Below are 18243 nucleotides of genomic sequence, written 5' to 3' on the forward strand. Positions count from 1 at the left end.
GCACCGTAAAACTGTTTATAATTATGCACTTAGTAGTGCCGCGGTAGTACCTTTGCAACCGAGCCATTATAAAATTTTATAGCCTTCTCCTTTCTCAAGCTATACCGGACCTGCAGGCGGGCCTTTAGTTAAGTAAGAGAATAAAATACGAGCGATAGTGGCTCCCCAATTCGAATGTTCTACCTCGTAGACAGAGTTTTTTCGGTTCGAAATGCTCGCCGGAAATCAAGTAATCACAATCACTGTCTTTGTTTACCTGCAGAGAAAAGAGCTTATATTCTGATCTTCTCTAACATGGGCGTACCGATCTGAATATAACCGAGTTATAATACCAGGATCGCCTTGATTTTAAATTGTTTCTGTTCAGTAAAATTATTATACAAATATTTGTGAATTAAAAAATTGCAGGTTATATAAAAGGCTGCGAATATTTTTTAATTATTGAAACAGCTTAGAACAAGATATTTCTCCTTTAAAATGAACTCAAGTATGTATGTGTGGAGAGGTTTGGCTTCGAACTATGTTCATTAGCCACAGATCTTATTATTGAAATATTACTGACTTAATATTAAACGTATTGTAATATACCTATTTTTAAATAGTATGTACTTGTGCGTATAAATTGTAGCACTCTTCTAAAATCCCAGTAGAAGACAGGCTGCTACAGGGATTAGTGACCCTGCCTTATGCTATATATATAATACATCGACAACCGGACTATTCAGAATAGCAGCAAGCAAAGTTAGGATAGCCATGTTGATCGCCAACATCGGGAACGGATAGGCATCGTAAGAAGACTTATGCTAGCTTCTGGTTCTCCCTCCTTCCTTGCCTGAGGGGGCCAGATCCTCATACCTTTTTCCAATCTCTCCCTTTTAAAACTCCCACCTTCATCTCACCCTCTACCAACTCGCATTGGCCAGCGCGGTAGAGTATGGCTAAAATCCAAGCATGCTTGACACGACAAAAACACGGCCCTCAGTCCCCGGCAGTGAGCTGACCCTTATTCAAGGTAGCGATCAAGAAAGACAGCAAACAGAGGGTGCGAAGAATCCCCGGGTCAGATCAGGCGACCACAGACGACGACAAATGTATATCGCTACGTACAATGTACGATTACTCTCATCTGAGGAAAAATTACAAGAATTAGAAGAAGAGTTACAACACATAAAATGGGACGTTATGGGTCTCTGTGAAGTAAGATGCGAAGAAGAAGACTGTATAACTCTTAAATCAGGGCATCAACTTTTCTATATGGGAAACAAAGAAAAAATAGGTGGAATTGGACTTCTTATACATAAGAGACACACTAAAAATATCCAACAACTTAAAGGTATCAACCCAATAATAATAATCTGCATACTGAAGCTTAACAAACAAAACCAGCCTTAAAATAATTCAAGCCTATGCACCTGCATCTACACACTCGGACGAGGAAGTGGAAACCTTTTATGAAGACCTAGAAAATGCAGTAAAACTGGCGCCTACTACACACAACCTAGTAATGGGTGACTTTAATGCTAAGTTGGTGCAACCTAGTAATGTAAACTGGACGGGATCAAAGTTGCAATAGGTCCTTATGGATTCGGACAAAGAAATGAAAGAGGCGAAATGCTTTTGGGTTCCTTGATACGAAATGGCCTCTTTGCAATGAATAGCTTTTTCAAAAAAAGTCCCCAAAGAAAATGGACCTGGGCAAGTCCAGATGGAGTCACCAAAAATGAAGTTAATTTTGTCTTAACCAACAACAAAGACATGGTCCATGATGTAACAGTTCTTAATAGCTGTTCAGTACGAAGTGATCATAGAATGGTAAGAGCGAAGATCGTGCTAAATCTCCAAAAACAAAGATACAAAATGATAACAAAAACACACCCAATAGGATGGAATACAATCGAAAACACCACGTCCTTCGAAGAGGAAATTCTGAGATGTCTAGAGACAACAAATATAGACATTGTGGATGTCGAAACCTTAAATGATAATTTAATAAAAGCTATTAAGAACGCAGAGAAAAAGTGCAATACTAATCCTAGGAGAGATAAGGAGGAAAAAATCAGTCAAGAGACAAAAAGACTTATGGAGACACGAAGGGAACAAAAACGATACGAATGCACGCGTACTACAACAACTTAATAAAGATATTAATAAAGCAGTGAGAAAGGACGTACGACAATATAACACAAAAAAGATTACCACGGTTGTCGAGGAAAATAAAAGTTTAAAGGTGCTGAAGAGATGTCAAGCTCTAGATAAGAAGAATATTGTTAAGCTCGCAGATCGAAATGGCAAAGTGGTAACAGATAAAGATAAGATAATTAAGGTAGTTGAAGAATTTTACACAGAATTATATAGAGAAAGGGGTAAGAAAGACGGCACCAAGTTGAGAAAAGTTCAGAATGTGGGTTCAGAGGATATCCCAGAAATAACAATCGAAGAAGTCTCAAAGTCATTAAATCGAATTAAAAACAATAAAGGAGCTGGTGATGACCAAATCGTTATCGAGGCAGTTAAAGCAGGAGGAAAGACAGTATTGAAAGCGTTGACATATCTATATAACTTATGCCTTTCAAAAGAGGTTACACCATCTCAGTGGAATAAAGCTGTTCTAGTAGTCATGCACAAAAAGGGAGATATAACAGAGCTAAAGAACTATAAACCTATTAGCTTGTTTATGAAGTTGTTTATGAAGATAATAACTAATAGTTTGACATCAAAACTAGACTTCTATCATTTGCAAACCATTAAGTCGTTGATTGAAAAAACCATTGAATATAATAGACCCCTAATACTTGTCTTTGTCGACTTTGAAAAAGCATTTGATACGGTCAATCAACGTGAAATGCTCCAAGCTCTAACACAATGTAGAATAGATCACCGATACATATCCCTCATCAGATACATCTATCAGCATGCTACAGCCTGTGTAAGACTTAATGAAGATACTGGGACCTTTGGTATTAAAAGAGGCGTTCGGCAAGGAGACAACATGTCTCCTAAATTATTTACAACTTTGCTAGAAAACGCTTGTAAAACAATAGATTGAAACGAAAAGGGCATCAATGTAGATGGAAAATTTTTAAATAACCTTAAATTTGCAGATGATATCGTTCTTATTGCAGACAGCTTTGATCAGGCACAGGTAATGCTCCAAGAACTCCGTACTGCCACAAAAAGAGTTGCTCTTAAAATAAATTTTTCAAAAACACAATTTATGACAAATTTAGTCCACAACAAAAACATCTCAGTAGAAGACAAAGATATTGAGTCAGTTAGTCCTATAACTACTTGGGCCATAATAAGTCGAGACAACTAAACAATCGAGCTGAAAAGAAGAATAAACCTCGCTTAGGCTGCATTTGGAAAGATGAAGGATATTTTTAGGTATAAGATTCCAATGCGTCTGAAACGAAAAGTATTTAATCAGTGTATTTTGCCAGTGATGACCTACGGTGCAGAAACTCTAACGCTCACAAGAACAACAGTGAGTAAACTACAAGTTGCGGAAAGAGCAACGGAGAGAATAATGTTAGAGATTTCTTTACCTGATAGAATACTCAATGCTACTATACGCAAGGATAACAACACTAAAGTGGAACTGGGCAGCTCATGTAGCAAGATCAGTTGATGACGGGTGGACAAAAAGAATTTTGGAATGGAGACCCCGAATACAAGCTAACAGAAATAGAGGTCGAATCCCAACGAGATGGACAGATGACATAAAAAGTGACTACAAATTGGATTCAGATGGCGCAAAATCGGACTAAGTGGAAAAGCATGCGAGAGGCCTATGTTCAGCAGTGGACGTTAGAGGCTAGTTGATGATGATGATGAACTATATCTTATAAATTATCCACGTTTTCCTGATTCACATACCACTTATTATAGATATGCAGGTTTAACATTTTCGCTATCATTGGTAGATTATACAATATTTTGTATGTAAAACCATCCAACGCGGGAGAGGAATTCCGATAATGCTTTAATGCTAATTCCAATTCTTTGTAATAAATAGATTTGAGCAATTCTTCCGATTGAGTATGAAGTACTGACTTCTTACCATTGTTACAGTATTTTAGAGGAGGACCAGGAACATATGGAGGTGCTAGTTTATCAAAAATCTTGATATCGTTCTTTATTTAAGATAGGCTTTTCATTCTGAACGGATTTGTTTTTAATCTTTAAAAACGTGATATTTTTTATAACCTTCTTCTTAATGTTCTTCTTAAATGATTTATTTCTTTTATTCCCTTATAATTTTTTCATTATAACATCTTTCCTAATTTTCTTTCTTTTTTTTGTGTTACTTTTCTTTATTTATTTTATTGTAAGTTATCTTTCTATTTATTTTTTTGTGAAATTAGATCTTTTCGTTTTATTTTCAGTTTACTTTTGTCATAGTTTCTACTTGTTTTTCATAGGACATTATTGTCTTCCTGTATAGTTTTTTTTTTATGTAATTCTGTAGCTCTTTTTTGTTTTGAAACTATTTTTCTTCTAAACGAATGATTAGATTTTGACGATGTTTTTTTCTTATTATAGGTCTATTCCTAGTAAATCAACGTATTAATATTTTCTGAAAAATATCAACGTTTTACCCGTATACGGAATGTAAAAATAAAGTTGTGTTTTTTCATCGTTTTTTTGCAACACCCTGTATAATTTATTAGAAATAAACGCTACATGTTATTATTATTTTGAGATAAATTTGTTCTTTCTTAATATTTTCGTAAAAAAATTATCTCGATATCTCTATTATCAAAGATTATACAGAACTTTAAATGTAACAAGTTTTTATCAACATTTAAAGCAAAAAAAACTTTACTTACATAAACTTTATTGACATTTGATACAAATAAAACTTAAGAAAATATAACCTAAATATTCTTTAACAATTGCCCTATTCCCAAAAACATTTAATAACGAGTATTTCCACCTCTACATCTAATTACTTCTTCACAGCGGCGAGGCATACTTAAAATCAAGCAGCGTATTTGGTCTTGATCAATTGCATCCCAACCTTCTCTCACTATAACTTCTATGTCGTCAAGAGAGACAGGTGGTGGTTGTCGGCTCCTAAGTTGACGATCAATAATATCCCACAAGTTCTTATTAAAAGAAAATTATTTGCTATGTAAGGAGCTAATGGAACTACATGGTTAGACAAAATGTCTAATATATCTTTCACCTGTTAAGAAATCTCTTCGTAAAGCAACAAGGTCTGTTTGCGCTGTAAGAGATATTCCTCCCCAAACCATTACAGATCCACCATTGAATAAAGTAATAGGTCGTATATTACACTGTGCGTAGCGTTCTCTTGGCCATCGATTAACTCTCACAATGAGCTATATAAGCAATACCACGATTCATCCGTACTTCCAGTCATCAACATTTCAGTCAAGGTGCTCTCTGGCAAATTGTAATCTACTTCTACAATGATTTAGGTTTAAAGCTCTGACTGGTATCCTTATTTGTAGATCTTGTTCAGCGAGACGTCTTTATATAGTGTTTCTACTAATTTTAATATTATGAACATTTGTCACTTGTATTTGTGAATGTCTCATTGTGAGAAAACGTTCTCTTATAGCACGAAGCCTGATAAACTGATCTTGTCGTGGTGTTGTAAGTTTTTCTCTTCCTTATCCACGCCGTTTCGTATGGTCGTTTGTTTCTCGAAAACGTTGAATGACTCGTGATATTGTAGTATGAAATACCCCTAACCTCAAGCCTATTTCACGATAACTTAAGCCTACATCAGCTAAAGTAATTGCCTGAACACATTCATCTTGGCTCAGATTTCTTGAAATTGAATGTTGAATTTTTACAATTCAATAAAGTCCCGTTACGTTTTGAACGTACTTTTCTTTTTTGATAATAAAGATATCGATGATTTTTTTACGAAAATGTTGAAAAAAAAATGAAACTTTTTTAAAGTATTAAGATTAAGATGTAGTATTTGCTTTAAGTAAATTTCACAGGGTGTTGCAAAATACGATGAAAAATAAAATTTATTTTTACGTATCTAGGTGAAATGTTGACACTTCCCAGAAAACAATAATACCGTAATTACTTAGAAATAGGTCTGCAATGAGCAAACAAATTTATTGAAATCCAATCAAGGATACACAAGAAAAATAGCTTAATAATTATGGTAGAGTTTAGGTCGGGCGTTAATTTTGGAGAGTAAAAAATCACGCAATGCTTCGAACATACTTTTCTTTTTTGATAATAAACATATCGTAATGATTTTTTTACCAAAATGTGAAGAAATAATAAAGCGCTCTTAAAATATTCATAACATGTAGTTTATTTGTTTCATAACATAACATAACGTTTGTTTCTAATACATTCCACCGGGTGTTGCAATATTAGATGAAAAAGCACAACTTTATTTTTACACCCTGTATATAAGTAAAAAGTTGACATTTCTTAAAAAACATTAATATAGTCATTAACTAGAAATATACCTACAATGTGAAAAATAAATCATGGAAATCCAATTAAGGGTTTAGAAGAAATATAGTTTTAAAATCATGGTCCATGTTAGGTGGTGCGTTAATTTTGGAGAGTAGTATATTTCCTTAGCTAATAGCTTTTCTTTATTTAGAATATCGTATCGTGTACTAATGTTAAATCATCAAACTACCGATCCTTTCTCTTTTTAGGTTATCTTTACATTGTTGAGTGAGCTTAATTTAATTATGAGATAATTATTTTTTTAGTTCATATTCTTATTCATACTGGTCTTTCCTGGTAATTTAAGGTTTAATTTTATTTTGGGATGCTTTTTATTAAATATAAAGGAATATTTGTTCACTATAAACAAAGGAAAAAATATCGCTTCTGCTAGTTACAAAAAAAAGGTTGATTCAATTTATTGTATTAAATTAGTATAATAATTGTGGTTCTGAGATATAAATAATATATTAATCTTGAAGCATAATTAATGTTAAAACTCCTATTCTTCGAAAATATCGTCCACATATTATTCAGCCAACCAACCAATATCCTCTCGAAGCGTACAATGTTCCGCCGATGGCCTTGAATTGCATCGCCCAGATTTACTGCGATCTAAGCAGGTGCAACACTACCTGTCGTCCTTAACACAACGGCCCTTAAGGGCTTTATTCGCCGGTCAACGCAGCTTCCCCATTGACAGGTATCTTTTTGTGGTAAATTATTTGAGAAACTGTGGCAGGTGCAAAGTGTACGTCATGATGCGTTCCGAGTTTCTTTTTTATTAATACGCTCTCTCGAAGGTACCAAATTGTGAGGAAAGGGGTCTTATGTGTGGTACCATATATTAGTTGTGTTAGGTCTTACGTACTCGAATTAAAGTATCGCTTACATAACTGAGAATATTTTTATATAATGCTAATTCATTAAAATTAAAAATACATAAATGTTTTTTTTTAATTCCATTTACTAAAATATGATATGAAATATGATATGATAAAAGACGAAGAAAGAAGAAGAAGATCATAACAAATATAAAATAAAAATCTTCTTTTTCTTACTCTTTATAAGGAATTCTGCTTGTTCATGGCGGATTAATACCTCTATGGAAGGTTTTCACTCCATCTTTTGCACGGTCGTCCGATACTTCTTTTGCTGATTGTTGACTTATCTCTTGATATTTTAATAATACTGGTCTCCCCTATTCTGCTAATGTGGTTATTCACCTATTTTGTTCTATTTTGTGTCTATTCATTTATACACTGTACGTTACATTTTCTTCTAATGTCTTCACTTCTCTTTAGATCTCTCAGCTTATTTCCTGTAATTCTTCGCAGTACTCTCATCTCTGCCGTTTCCAGTAGCCTTGGCATTGTGGCTGTGTCGGGTCTTGTTTCTGCCTTGGGAACGATTTATTGTTATTTATATTTCTTTCACCAAGAACTTCCTTGGCTAAGATATTAGACTTAATTTTTGCCCAGCTTTCTTCGTCTCCATCACTTTCTGTAATATACGTGTTTCTGCTTTTTTTCGGTTGATCTTTTTTGGAATAGGTATCTTGTGGAGTCATCCTGTAAGCTTTTGACTTTTATTTTTGTGGTGTATTCAGGTGTTTTGTTATCACATATATGTGTTTTCATTCGGATTCTGCGCATTACCAATATATGAACGCTTCCTATTTCTGCTGATGTTAATGCTGTTATATCCAAGATTTGAGATGGGTCAGAATATAGTCTATCATAGATCTTTGTCCTTTACTGTTTTCAAAAGTGTATTCGTATTGTTCTTTGTGTGGGGAAAATGTATTGTGAATACGTATTTCATTTATGCTGCAGAGGTCCGTCAGAAAGTCTCCGTTTTCATGTCTGATATATTCATTATATCGCCGTTTTATTCCTGGAACTATATCACTGCCAACACGGGCGTTAGAATCAACTATAATGATTATATATTTATCATTTGGGGTCTCGTTTATTACAGTCTCATACAGTTTTCCCTTGTGATGGTATCTCTGTTGTTCTCTGGTGCATAGATTGCTATCACATTCAGATATTTGACATCCAGTTTACCTTTTATACTTACTATTCTTTCACAGGTATATTTACATTCTTGTACCTGTAAAAATTTTCTATATACTAACAGGGCAACTCCTTCTTTGTCTCTGGTTTCTTCCGCAACATCACTGTAAATCATCAGATAGTCATCTATTATAATTGTATCCTTTCCTTTTTTCTTCGTTTTTTGTAATGCACATATGTTTATATTTTTTTCTAAAAGCTCCTTTGTAATTTCCCGCTACCTTGTGTCTTGTGACTTTACTTTCCAAGTACTGTTGCGAAGTATATTTCTCGTTTTCCATAAATTCGTGATCCTCTTTCTCACGTTAGTCGTCATAATGAAATCAATCCTAGGAATAATCCTGTTTAAATGAGCTGTAAAGTCTATCAGTAGGGTGCTAACCTGGCTGTAGACCCCCTCCTCCTTTATCCGGGCTTGGGACCGGCAACAGTTCTGTCGAGCTACTCGATCTACCCTACAAAACTGCTCAGGCGGAGTTAAAAAAATAAGAATCTTGAATAAGAACATTAAAGATGAGGTTAGAAAAGATCTGAGACGATACAATACGATGGAAATAACTAGAATAATAGAAGAAATTAAAAAAAAACTTGAAATTAGTTAGTCAATAAATGTCGATTGGATGAAAAAACTTCCTTCTTCTTCTTCTTCTGGTTCCTATCCGTTTCGGATGTTGGAAATCATATTGGCAATCATGACCTTGCTCGCTGCGGCTCGAAACAGCTCCGTTGAGGTTTTCTTAAACCATGTTCTTAAATTCCGCAGCCACGATGTTCTCCTTCTGACGGGTCGTCGCTTACCTTTGACTTTACCTTGCAATATAGACTGCAGCAGGGAGTAACGGTGCTGATTTCTCATAACGTGTCCCAGATATTGCAATTTTATGCGTTTGATCGTAAACACAATCTCTGGTTCCTTCTTCATTTTTTCTAGAACTTCCTTGTTTGTGATCCTTGCTGTCCATGATATTCTCAGCATTCTTCTATAAAGCCACATCTCAAATGCTTCAAGTTTTTTAATAGTGGTGTCTGTAAGCGTCCATGCCTCCGTTGTCATGCCGCCGCCATGTTGTCTGTACAACAACACAGAGCAAACATGATCTCAAATGTCTCATTTTTGTATCTAGGGATATGTTGTGACTTTTGAAGATGGCGCTCATTTTGTTAAAGACCGTTCTTGACTTTCCTATGCGGCACTTTATTTCCTGTACATTGCTCCACTGTTCGTTTATAATAGTTCCCAGGTAGCAATACTGTTTTACTCGCTCTATCTGCGTCCCATTAATGTATAGATGAGCCCCATTTATATTCTCCTTGCTGATAATCATTTGTTTCGTTTTATGGGTATTAATGTTTAGTCCGTACTGTTGACTGTACTCGTTTATTCTATCCATTAGCCTCTGAAGTCCCTCTAAACTATCTGCTATCACTATGGTGTCGTCAGCATATCTAACATTGTTTACTCTTTCGCCATTTAGAAGGATGCCTTCGTCTATTCCGTAAAGAGCCTCGTTAAAAATTTTCGTATCGCTTTGAATTCTGATTCTAGCCATTTATCAGGGATGATTCCTGTATTGTATATTTTATTGAAGACAGCCGTTATCCAATTTATTCCTTCTTCCTCCAAGAGTTTTAAAAATTTAGCTTCGATATTATCAGGCCCTACAGCTTTCCTGCTTTTCATCCGTTTTATTGCTTCTTCTACCTCGGATTTAAGTATGTCCGGGCCCGTCATCCTCTCTGAAAATGGATGCCTATAATCCGTTCTTTGATCTTGAAAAAGTGTCTCCAAATATATTCTCCATTTGTCTTTCATCTCTTGGGTGTCAATGATTAATTTTCCATTGGTGTCTATGAGTTTCATTTGTGTTAGCTTTTTAAAAGTACCCGTTATTTCTTTTACCTTTTTGTGTACATTAAAATTGTCATACTTGGCTTGTAGTTTTTCTATTTCTTTACATTTCTCTACAGCTTCTTTTTCTTTAGCTTCTCTTATTTTTCTTCTAATGTAAGCCTGCATTTTTTTATATTCATCTTTATTTCCTTTAATGTTCTGCGTTCCATTAAGTGAAGGATTTCTAGAGTCATCCAAGATTTCTTCTTTGTTTCTTTGTTTGGTTTTAGCAGATCTTGTTTAGTTTTCTTAATTATTTCTTCGAATTGACTGATTTCTCGTTGGATGTTATTTTCTTCTTTTAGTTGTTTAACTTGGTTGTTAATATATTCCCCCACTTGCTTTTTAACTTCCGGATGTTGCAGGGCTGTCATGTCGTAGTTAGGTCTAGACTTTTTCTTTATTGTCTTCAGTCTCACATCCATGACTCCCACTAAAGGTATGTGGTCAGATTCAATGTTCGCTCCTGGATATGTTTTGACAGATTTAAAACTGTTTCTGAATCTTCTATTTACCAATATATAATCTATCTGGTTTATAATTACGTTATGGGGTTTATCTGCTGGTGCCTTCCATGTATACAATCTCCTCGGTGGTAGTTTATAAAATGTGTTTAGAACCACTAGCTTGTTATGTTCTGCGAATATTTCTAGTCTGTCACCTCTTTCGTTTCTTTGTCCTAACCCAAAAATTCCGATTAGAGACGTTTTCCGTTCGGCCTCAAGTTTTGTATTAAAATTCCCCATTATGGTGCTGACTTCGTGTTTAGGTATTCGTTCTAATATATCCTCTATGCTTTGGTAGAGAGTCTCTACTTCCTCGTCGTCTTTATCTGTAGTGGGAGCGTATATTTGTATTATGTTAACATTCACTGGATTGGCTCTTATTTGCAGTAGTATTACTCTGTTGGACACTGGGACAAAATTTAAAATACATCTACTAATTTTTCTCGTTATTATCACACCAACTCCATGCTCTAGTTTTCCATCTAGTGACCCTGAGTAGAATATTCTGTGATCTTTTTTGTCAATGCTTCCTGTTCCGGGTCATCTCATCTCGCTTATTTCCATTATGTCAATGGTCATTCTTGCCATTTCCTGAATGGCATTGTCTATTTTTCCACTCCTTGCCATAGTTTTCACATTCTATGTGCAAATTTTTAAATATTGTGGTTTTGCCGCTTTTTCTTTTTCATAGGTACTCATAACTGTCCCCCCCGGAGATCCGATTGGGGAACTTACTCCGGAATCGTATTTGGTTGTGAGCATTACCATATATGATTTTATACTAGGACTATTCAATGGAATCTTTAATGTAGTGGTTGTCCTCGACCTTCTACATCCTTATGCCGTTGACCTTTACTGAGGTTCCTTCGCCTTTAGGGCCAGTTTTCCAACCCTCGGACAAAAGAGTGCCCTGTCACTTACCAACTCATCCGCCCGAAGCCGTTGGCCAGTAAGTGGGGGATTGCTTATACCGGCAAAACTTCCACAAATTAAGAAATGAACAGGAGCAAATCATTGAGGATTGAGATTAAATTGTGAACACTATGAAACAGATGGAAAATTTTGAAGGATATCTATCTCCAGCAATGGACAAGTGAAGATTAAATGATGATGATAATTATGATAATGATGATGATGATGATAATGATAATGAGTTAGTGTTTAAATAAATTTCTTCATTAAAAAAAAAGATAAATATTTTATGCCAAAACTGTTTGGGCATAAGTTAGATGTTGTTTTTCTTTAATATTATTATCCCCTTTTATGTCATTACGTGAAGATAAAAATAAATAATCTAAGGTTTTAGAACTTAAAATATTTCAGTACCGTCCTTTTATCAGAAAATATCCGTCTAGTATCGTTTATGACCGTAAGTAGATATCCAATATCTACTCACTTGATTTAACCTTAAACACCAATTTGGAAAATCCTCTCGTCGCCTCAATAAATCTCCTTATACGTTCTAATACCTCTTGCAAATTGAATATTATAATCATTTACCACATTCTACCTCTTATCGAAGCTCCTACTATTCACTGCGATCCAAACAATATTAATACATTTTCCAAAACGGATATTGCTTTACATCGTTCGCCCAAATAATAAGATTAGCTGTAGATTATCTCACAAATGGCAGAAGAGGAAATGAGAAGTGTCAAATCCATCTGCCGTTACTTACCTATGTTCTAAAATATATTTGTTACGGAATCAGAATATATAGAAATTTGGTTATTTCTCATATTTCCTTATATAGCATTCAGCTGATAACTATCTTTATTACTAATTTAAAAAATGTTTATGTTTAAAATTATTAAATGAAAAGACTGATATGTTTTTGTACATACTTATGACAAATCAAAAAATGAAAAAGAAAAGTATGTTTGAAGTGTTAACATTTATGTCCTAGTTGAGCGCTTTCGGCTTGCAAAGCCATCTTCAGATCTACAATAGGACAATTATTATATAAAAATAATTAATTTAAAGTTTACAATGTTTCAATTACGTCAAGTTTTACAAAGTACCACTACTAAGGAGAGATCTCATTTTAGTAGAAAAATCCCAAATTTTCCTTTAAGCTATTTCTATATGTTAAAATATTTCTTGGAAAAAAAATACAAAAAAGACTGCACACTGGACTTCATAAAAAACACACTAAACATTTTTTTTTGGTTATGATGCGGGTGTCAGAAGAAAACTGATTAACACATCATACGTTTTCGAATGTTAAACTTTGCATTATTTCATTCTGTATTAAAATTTTAATTAATTGTAAGTTAGTCTATATTCTTAAGCAACCGCCATCTAAGCGTTAACCTCCGATGGCGCGCCACGAAATGCTACATACTCTCTACCTTACTTTACGGAGTAGAAGGGTGGATGTTAACAGCATCAACTATAAAGAACTTAGCGGCTCTAGAAATGTGGCTGTATCGACGCATACTGAAAATACCTTGGACAGACAGAGTGACCAACACAGAGGTATTAAGACGAATGGGTAAAGAGGTGGAATTGTTGGCAACTGTTAAAAGGAGGAAAGCGTCATACCTGGGCCATGTGTTCCGTAATGATAAGTACAGTCTCCTATAGCTTATCGTGGATGGCAAGATTGAAGGTAGAAGAGGTTTGGGCAGAAAGAAGAAATCCTGGCTGAGAAACTTGAGAGAATGGTTTCAAATACCAGAAGCTGCGAGCATAATACATGCGGCACAAAACAGGGAAACCTATCGTTTGATGGTCGCCAACCTTCGATAGAAGACGGCACATAAAGAAATAAGAAGTCTATTTTATTTTATTTAGCGTATGGACTTTCACAGTACGATAAATATACAAATACAATAATATTTACATATATATTAAATATATTATTTAAACACTAAAGATGACAGAATGAATGACACTAAATATTAATGTCCAATTTACATAGCCATTCAATTGCTTCTGGGGAACATTCCGCAAAGTCCTGGAGGTTTCCACGGTAGGCACGATTCAAGCAGTCTGAAACACAATGGCTTATGGTCTGTCTAGATTGTCCGCAATCGCACTGTGGACTTTCTGCACGACCCCACCTGAACAGCGAATCAGCACAATTACCATATCCGGTACGTATACGATTAAGCCTTGCCCAAGTGGACCGGGGCAGATTTGATCCGATGAAACCCTGAGTTGGGGTGGATATCTTAATATAGTCCGATTCTACTGTTGGCATCCATCTTGTTGTCCATTGCCTATGTATATCATAGGAATTACCAATTTTTCGGGCAGATCGTATTGGAGGATTTCTAGATCTCAGTCGCTGGTGCTCTTTTGAGATGTCTGGGATATCTTGATGTATTGGTAATTGTACGTTGGCTACAATTTTCTGGTACTCTCTCACTAATGCTGCTGTACGGCGTAGATCTGGTGGAGCAATATTGCTCAGAGTAGGCAGCCATCTCACTGGCGTTGGTTTTATTGTTCCAGTGATTATTCTCATGGTTTGGTTAAGTTGGACATCGATTTTGCTTGTATGTGCACTATTTAGCCATACTGGTGCACAATATTCTGCCACTGAAAAAACCAAAGCTAGAGCAGAGGTCCGAAGAGTATCTGCAGAAGCACCCCAAGTTGTTCCGGCAAGTTTTGATAAGAAGTCTATATTCTACCTTTATCATAGTAAAGCGTCTTTGTTACTATTTTTTTATTTAGAAATTACAGCCGCATCCACCATAATGGTTATTACTAGCTGAAAAATTAGTGCCTAATACATTACTTAACCTGTTAGGTATGTTAAATGTAACACGAAAATTGGCAAAACTATTGCATTCAATTAATAAATGGTTAACGGTAACTTGTACATTTCATGTTTCACATATAGGTGGATCACTTTTGGACAATAAATATGAATGAGTAAGTCTCGTGTGTCCAATTCGTAATCTCGTTATCACCAATTGTTCTCTTCTCTTCCTAATTGAGGGTTGACATTCGTTTTTCCACTTCGAAATTGTACAAAACTCGATTCTTTATAAAAGCTTTCATATCACTCGCGCTATTTCGATACTCGGCTTTTTCTATATTGGCACATTTAGCAATTTCACTCGCGCACTGGTCCGCACTTACCTTGAGTGCAATGCTAATGTGGGAAGGAATCCATATAAATTTGATACTCCTAAAATTTTCTTGAGCCTGCATGAGTTCTAGTTTTATCAGTTTCTCAAGGGGACCTTTAGGATAGATCTGTTTAAAGGTTTTAGTGAGTCACTTAAGATAACAGAGTTAGGAATGTTATTAGAATTTATATGCATTATAGCTTTAAGCATTGCATAGAGCTCAGCGGAGAAAATCGAAAAGAAGGTTGGAAGACGAAATTGATATGTATAGCTTGGAGTAACAAATGCAGCACCTACTCTTTTATCACACTTAGATGCATCTGTAAAGATTTTATAGCAATGTTCGTAATGCTGACGGAGAATTAGATCTAGATTATTCTTAATCTCTGCGTGACTATAAATATGTTTGTCATATTGGGTTAGACTAGTATTTATATTTGGGGTATTAATTATCCAAGGTTTTTAATATTGATTGGAAAGGTATTTGGGAATTTGATATTAAGACATCTCAGGTAACACCGTACTTGCTCATAGTAAGGCTTATGTTTGGTACTATTGGTAAAGAAATTTATACATTTATTAGTGAACGTATTGTTAAATAGAGGTTTTTTTAAATTTGAGGCTATTGAAGTTGCGTGTGATAGTGTTAAAGAAATTCGGCGGTGATATAATGAAGGCTCCCCACTTTCAAAATATAATCTTTCCACCTGTGACGTTCGAAATGCGCCAAGAGAGAGTCCGTGTTGAAGTGCAGTGTTGTGAATAGAGCCTAGCTGTTTTAACAATATGGGGGAAGCAGAGGCGTAAACGATTGATCCATAATCAATTTTTGATCTAATTAGAGTTTTGTAGATTGTAAGTAAGGTGGAGAGATCAGAGCCCCAATATCTATTTGACAGTGTTCACATTAGGTTAAGTTTCTGATGACAAGTCAAAACTAATTGTCCAATATGTTCTTTCCAAGTAAGTTGATTATCAAACCACATACCGAAGAATTTTACGCATGATTTGAAGGATAGCGATGTATTGAAAAACTTGAGATTGGTATTATTTGAGAAATTCTTTTTTGAGAATACCATACGAACGATTTTTGTATCCGAGAATTGAAAACCAGTATCGCGAGACCACTTTTCGAGTTTTTATAAGAAACTTTGCAAAATTGTTGAAGTTAAATTAATATCTTTGCCTTTTACATAAACCACCAAGTCATCTGCGTATAAACGTGCCTTTAAAGGTTTTTTGAGGTTATTAATTGTGTCATTCTTTTCTTCCTCCTGCTTTTCGGAATAGTAGTTGTTAACGCTTATACGAAAAGATCTGTTTTCTAGAAAGTTCTCAATAAAATGAAGGCAATTTCCACAAATGTTCCATGCCTGAACCTTTTGTTAAATGTTGAATCTCTAAAATGTATTAAATGCTTTTCTTAAGTCAAAAAATACTGCAATACAATGCTATTTTGTTGCCAGAGATTCATGAACATCACTTTCCAGGTCTAATATATTGTCTATCCTGGATCGGTTTTGTCGAAAACCATTTTGTTCGGTAATAAGTAAGTTCGAATTTTTTAGATGCCAAGTCAGCCTTGAGTTAATAATGTTTTCTAGTAGTTGGCTCATTGCACAAGTTGGGCTTATCGGTCTATAGGAATCGGGGTCTAGACGAGATTTTTGGCTTTTGAGAAATGGGAGAATGATCGATTTTGACCAAACAGATGGGTACTGGTGTCGCTGCCAGATGAAGTTAAATACTTGAAGCGTGTAATTTTTAGCAGATGTGGGTAGGTGTTTTAAAAAAATAGTTAGGATATCGTCAGGCCCAGGACTTGTTTCTTTTAGATCATTCAGTGAGTTGTTTAGTTCTTGTAACGTGAGAGGAGCGTTTAATGGAATATTTTAGTTTTCTAGAGAGAGGTTAGACCTTTCTCAGAAATACAGGGTCAAAGTTTTCATTGGAAGATATTTCTCTGTAGTTTTTAGCTAATGTGTTAACCATTTCAAGAGGAGAAGTGACAATTTGATTACCTATTTTGAGACTAGATATTGGGGATGCCTATTTTATACCAGAAATTTTACGTATTTTCTTCTATACTTCTCTTACAGGAGTGGAGCTGTTAATGCTAGAGACATATTGGGCCCAACTGGATTTTTTGTTTGATTTATTAAACGGCAAGCTCTAGCCTTAATTTTTTTGTAGTTAATTTTATTTTCAAGTGTATTTCTGTGTGTGATTTTCTTTCAGATCAGCACTTAAGTTCTATTAGAAATTATCTAAAACATTATGTTTCGTTTGTCTTAACGTTATTACAAAAAATATTAAAAGTTTAAAGAGAATTTTAAGTATTTATTTTAAAAATGTAAGTGCTCTGTTTTTCGTACCGGTAAGTACATTTTTTCACAAGAAATCTTATCTGCAAAGTTGTAATATGGTACTGATCATAAATATTATTAATAATGTAAAATCAAGCAAGGATTTAAACATAAACCAGAGGCGGTAAAATTAAACACACAAAAAAGTTCCAACACGAGAATTATTCTTTCCGGCGTGCTTTTAGGTGAATATTCCAGTTCAACATTTTCCAAATATTTGTTTAACTAGCCCAGAAACCGATTTTAAATGCTGTTTAGATAGTGCCGGCACTTTTCTTATCAGAAAATCTCGGAAACATCCAATTATCCACTCGGAGACCTTAATAAATTTGTAAATTTACGAAATATATTCCAAGTCCTATCGTTGTTTACGATTTTTAAATATTGTTCAATAAATGAAAATACGGGGAACTTTCAAAAAGATCTTTATTTATTGTTCAAATATAGTTGCGTCTACTTCTGAAGTTCTCAGAGACATACTTATAAATATAATTAGAGTTTAAAATTTTAACAAATCTTTTAGTTTTACAATTTTTTTCCAAGATTTCACTTATTAAACCGATGATGTAATTGGTCTGTATCTCTCTGCAACTGGTATTTTGGACACTCTACAAGGACATGCTTAACACTGAGTGGAACATTACAGTTGTCATAATAAGTGGAATTAGTGTGACCAATGATGTGTCCGTGGGTAACTCGGGTATGTCTTAGAGCAGCGTTTCTTAATCTTTTTGATAAATGGAACCCTTTTTAGTAGTCACTTTTATTGTGGAGCCCCTGGTTTGTCTCAATCTTTCTCTTCAATCCAATCCTGACCTCCCGGAAGGAGTGTACTTGTTGGAGTGTTGTCGTATACTGTCC

The 18243-nt window shown here is 34.8% G+C and overlaps 2 protein-coding genes across 2 annotated transcripts; both read left to right on the plus strand.

Annotated features, from left to right (window-relative positions):
- Positions 1–951: 951 nt before the first annotated feature.
- Positions 952–1392, plus strand: LOC140451248 (uncharacterized). The gene has a single exon (XM_072544987.1). It carries the CDS (start codon positions 952–954, stop codon positions 1390–1392), a length of 441 nt encoding a protein of 146 aa, XP_072401088.1.
- A 219-nt stretch (positions 1393–1611) lies between these two features.
- On the plus strand, positions 1612–2136 carry LOC140451249 (uncharacterized). The gene has a single exon (XM_072544988.1). The coding sequence runs from the start codon at positions 1612–1614 to the stop codon at positions 2134–2136; it is 525 nt and encodes a 174-aa protein (XP_072401089.1).
- The last annotated feature ends 16107 nt before the right edge of the window (positions 2137–18243 follow it).

The sequence above is a fragment of the Diabrotica undecimpunctata genome, chromosome 9 (genome assembly GCF_040954645.1).
Source record: "Diabrotica undecimpunctata isolate CICGRU chromosome 9, icDiaUnde3, whole genome shotgun sequence".
Classification (NCBI taxonomy): Eukaryota; Metazoa; Arthropoda; class Insecta; order Coleoptera; family Chrysomelidae; genus Diabrotica; species Diabrotica undecimpunctata.

Excerpts from the sequence above, each read along its gene's own strand:
- LOC140451248 (XM_072544987.1), top strand. The coding sequence starts at position 952 with ATGCTTGACACGACAAAAACACGGCCCTCAGTCCCCGGCAGTGAGCTG.
- LOC140451249 (XM_072544988.1), top strand. The coding sequence starts at position 1,612 with ATGCTTTTGGGTTCCTTGATACGAAATGGCCTCTTTGCAATGAATAGC.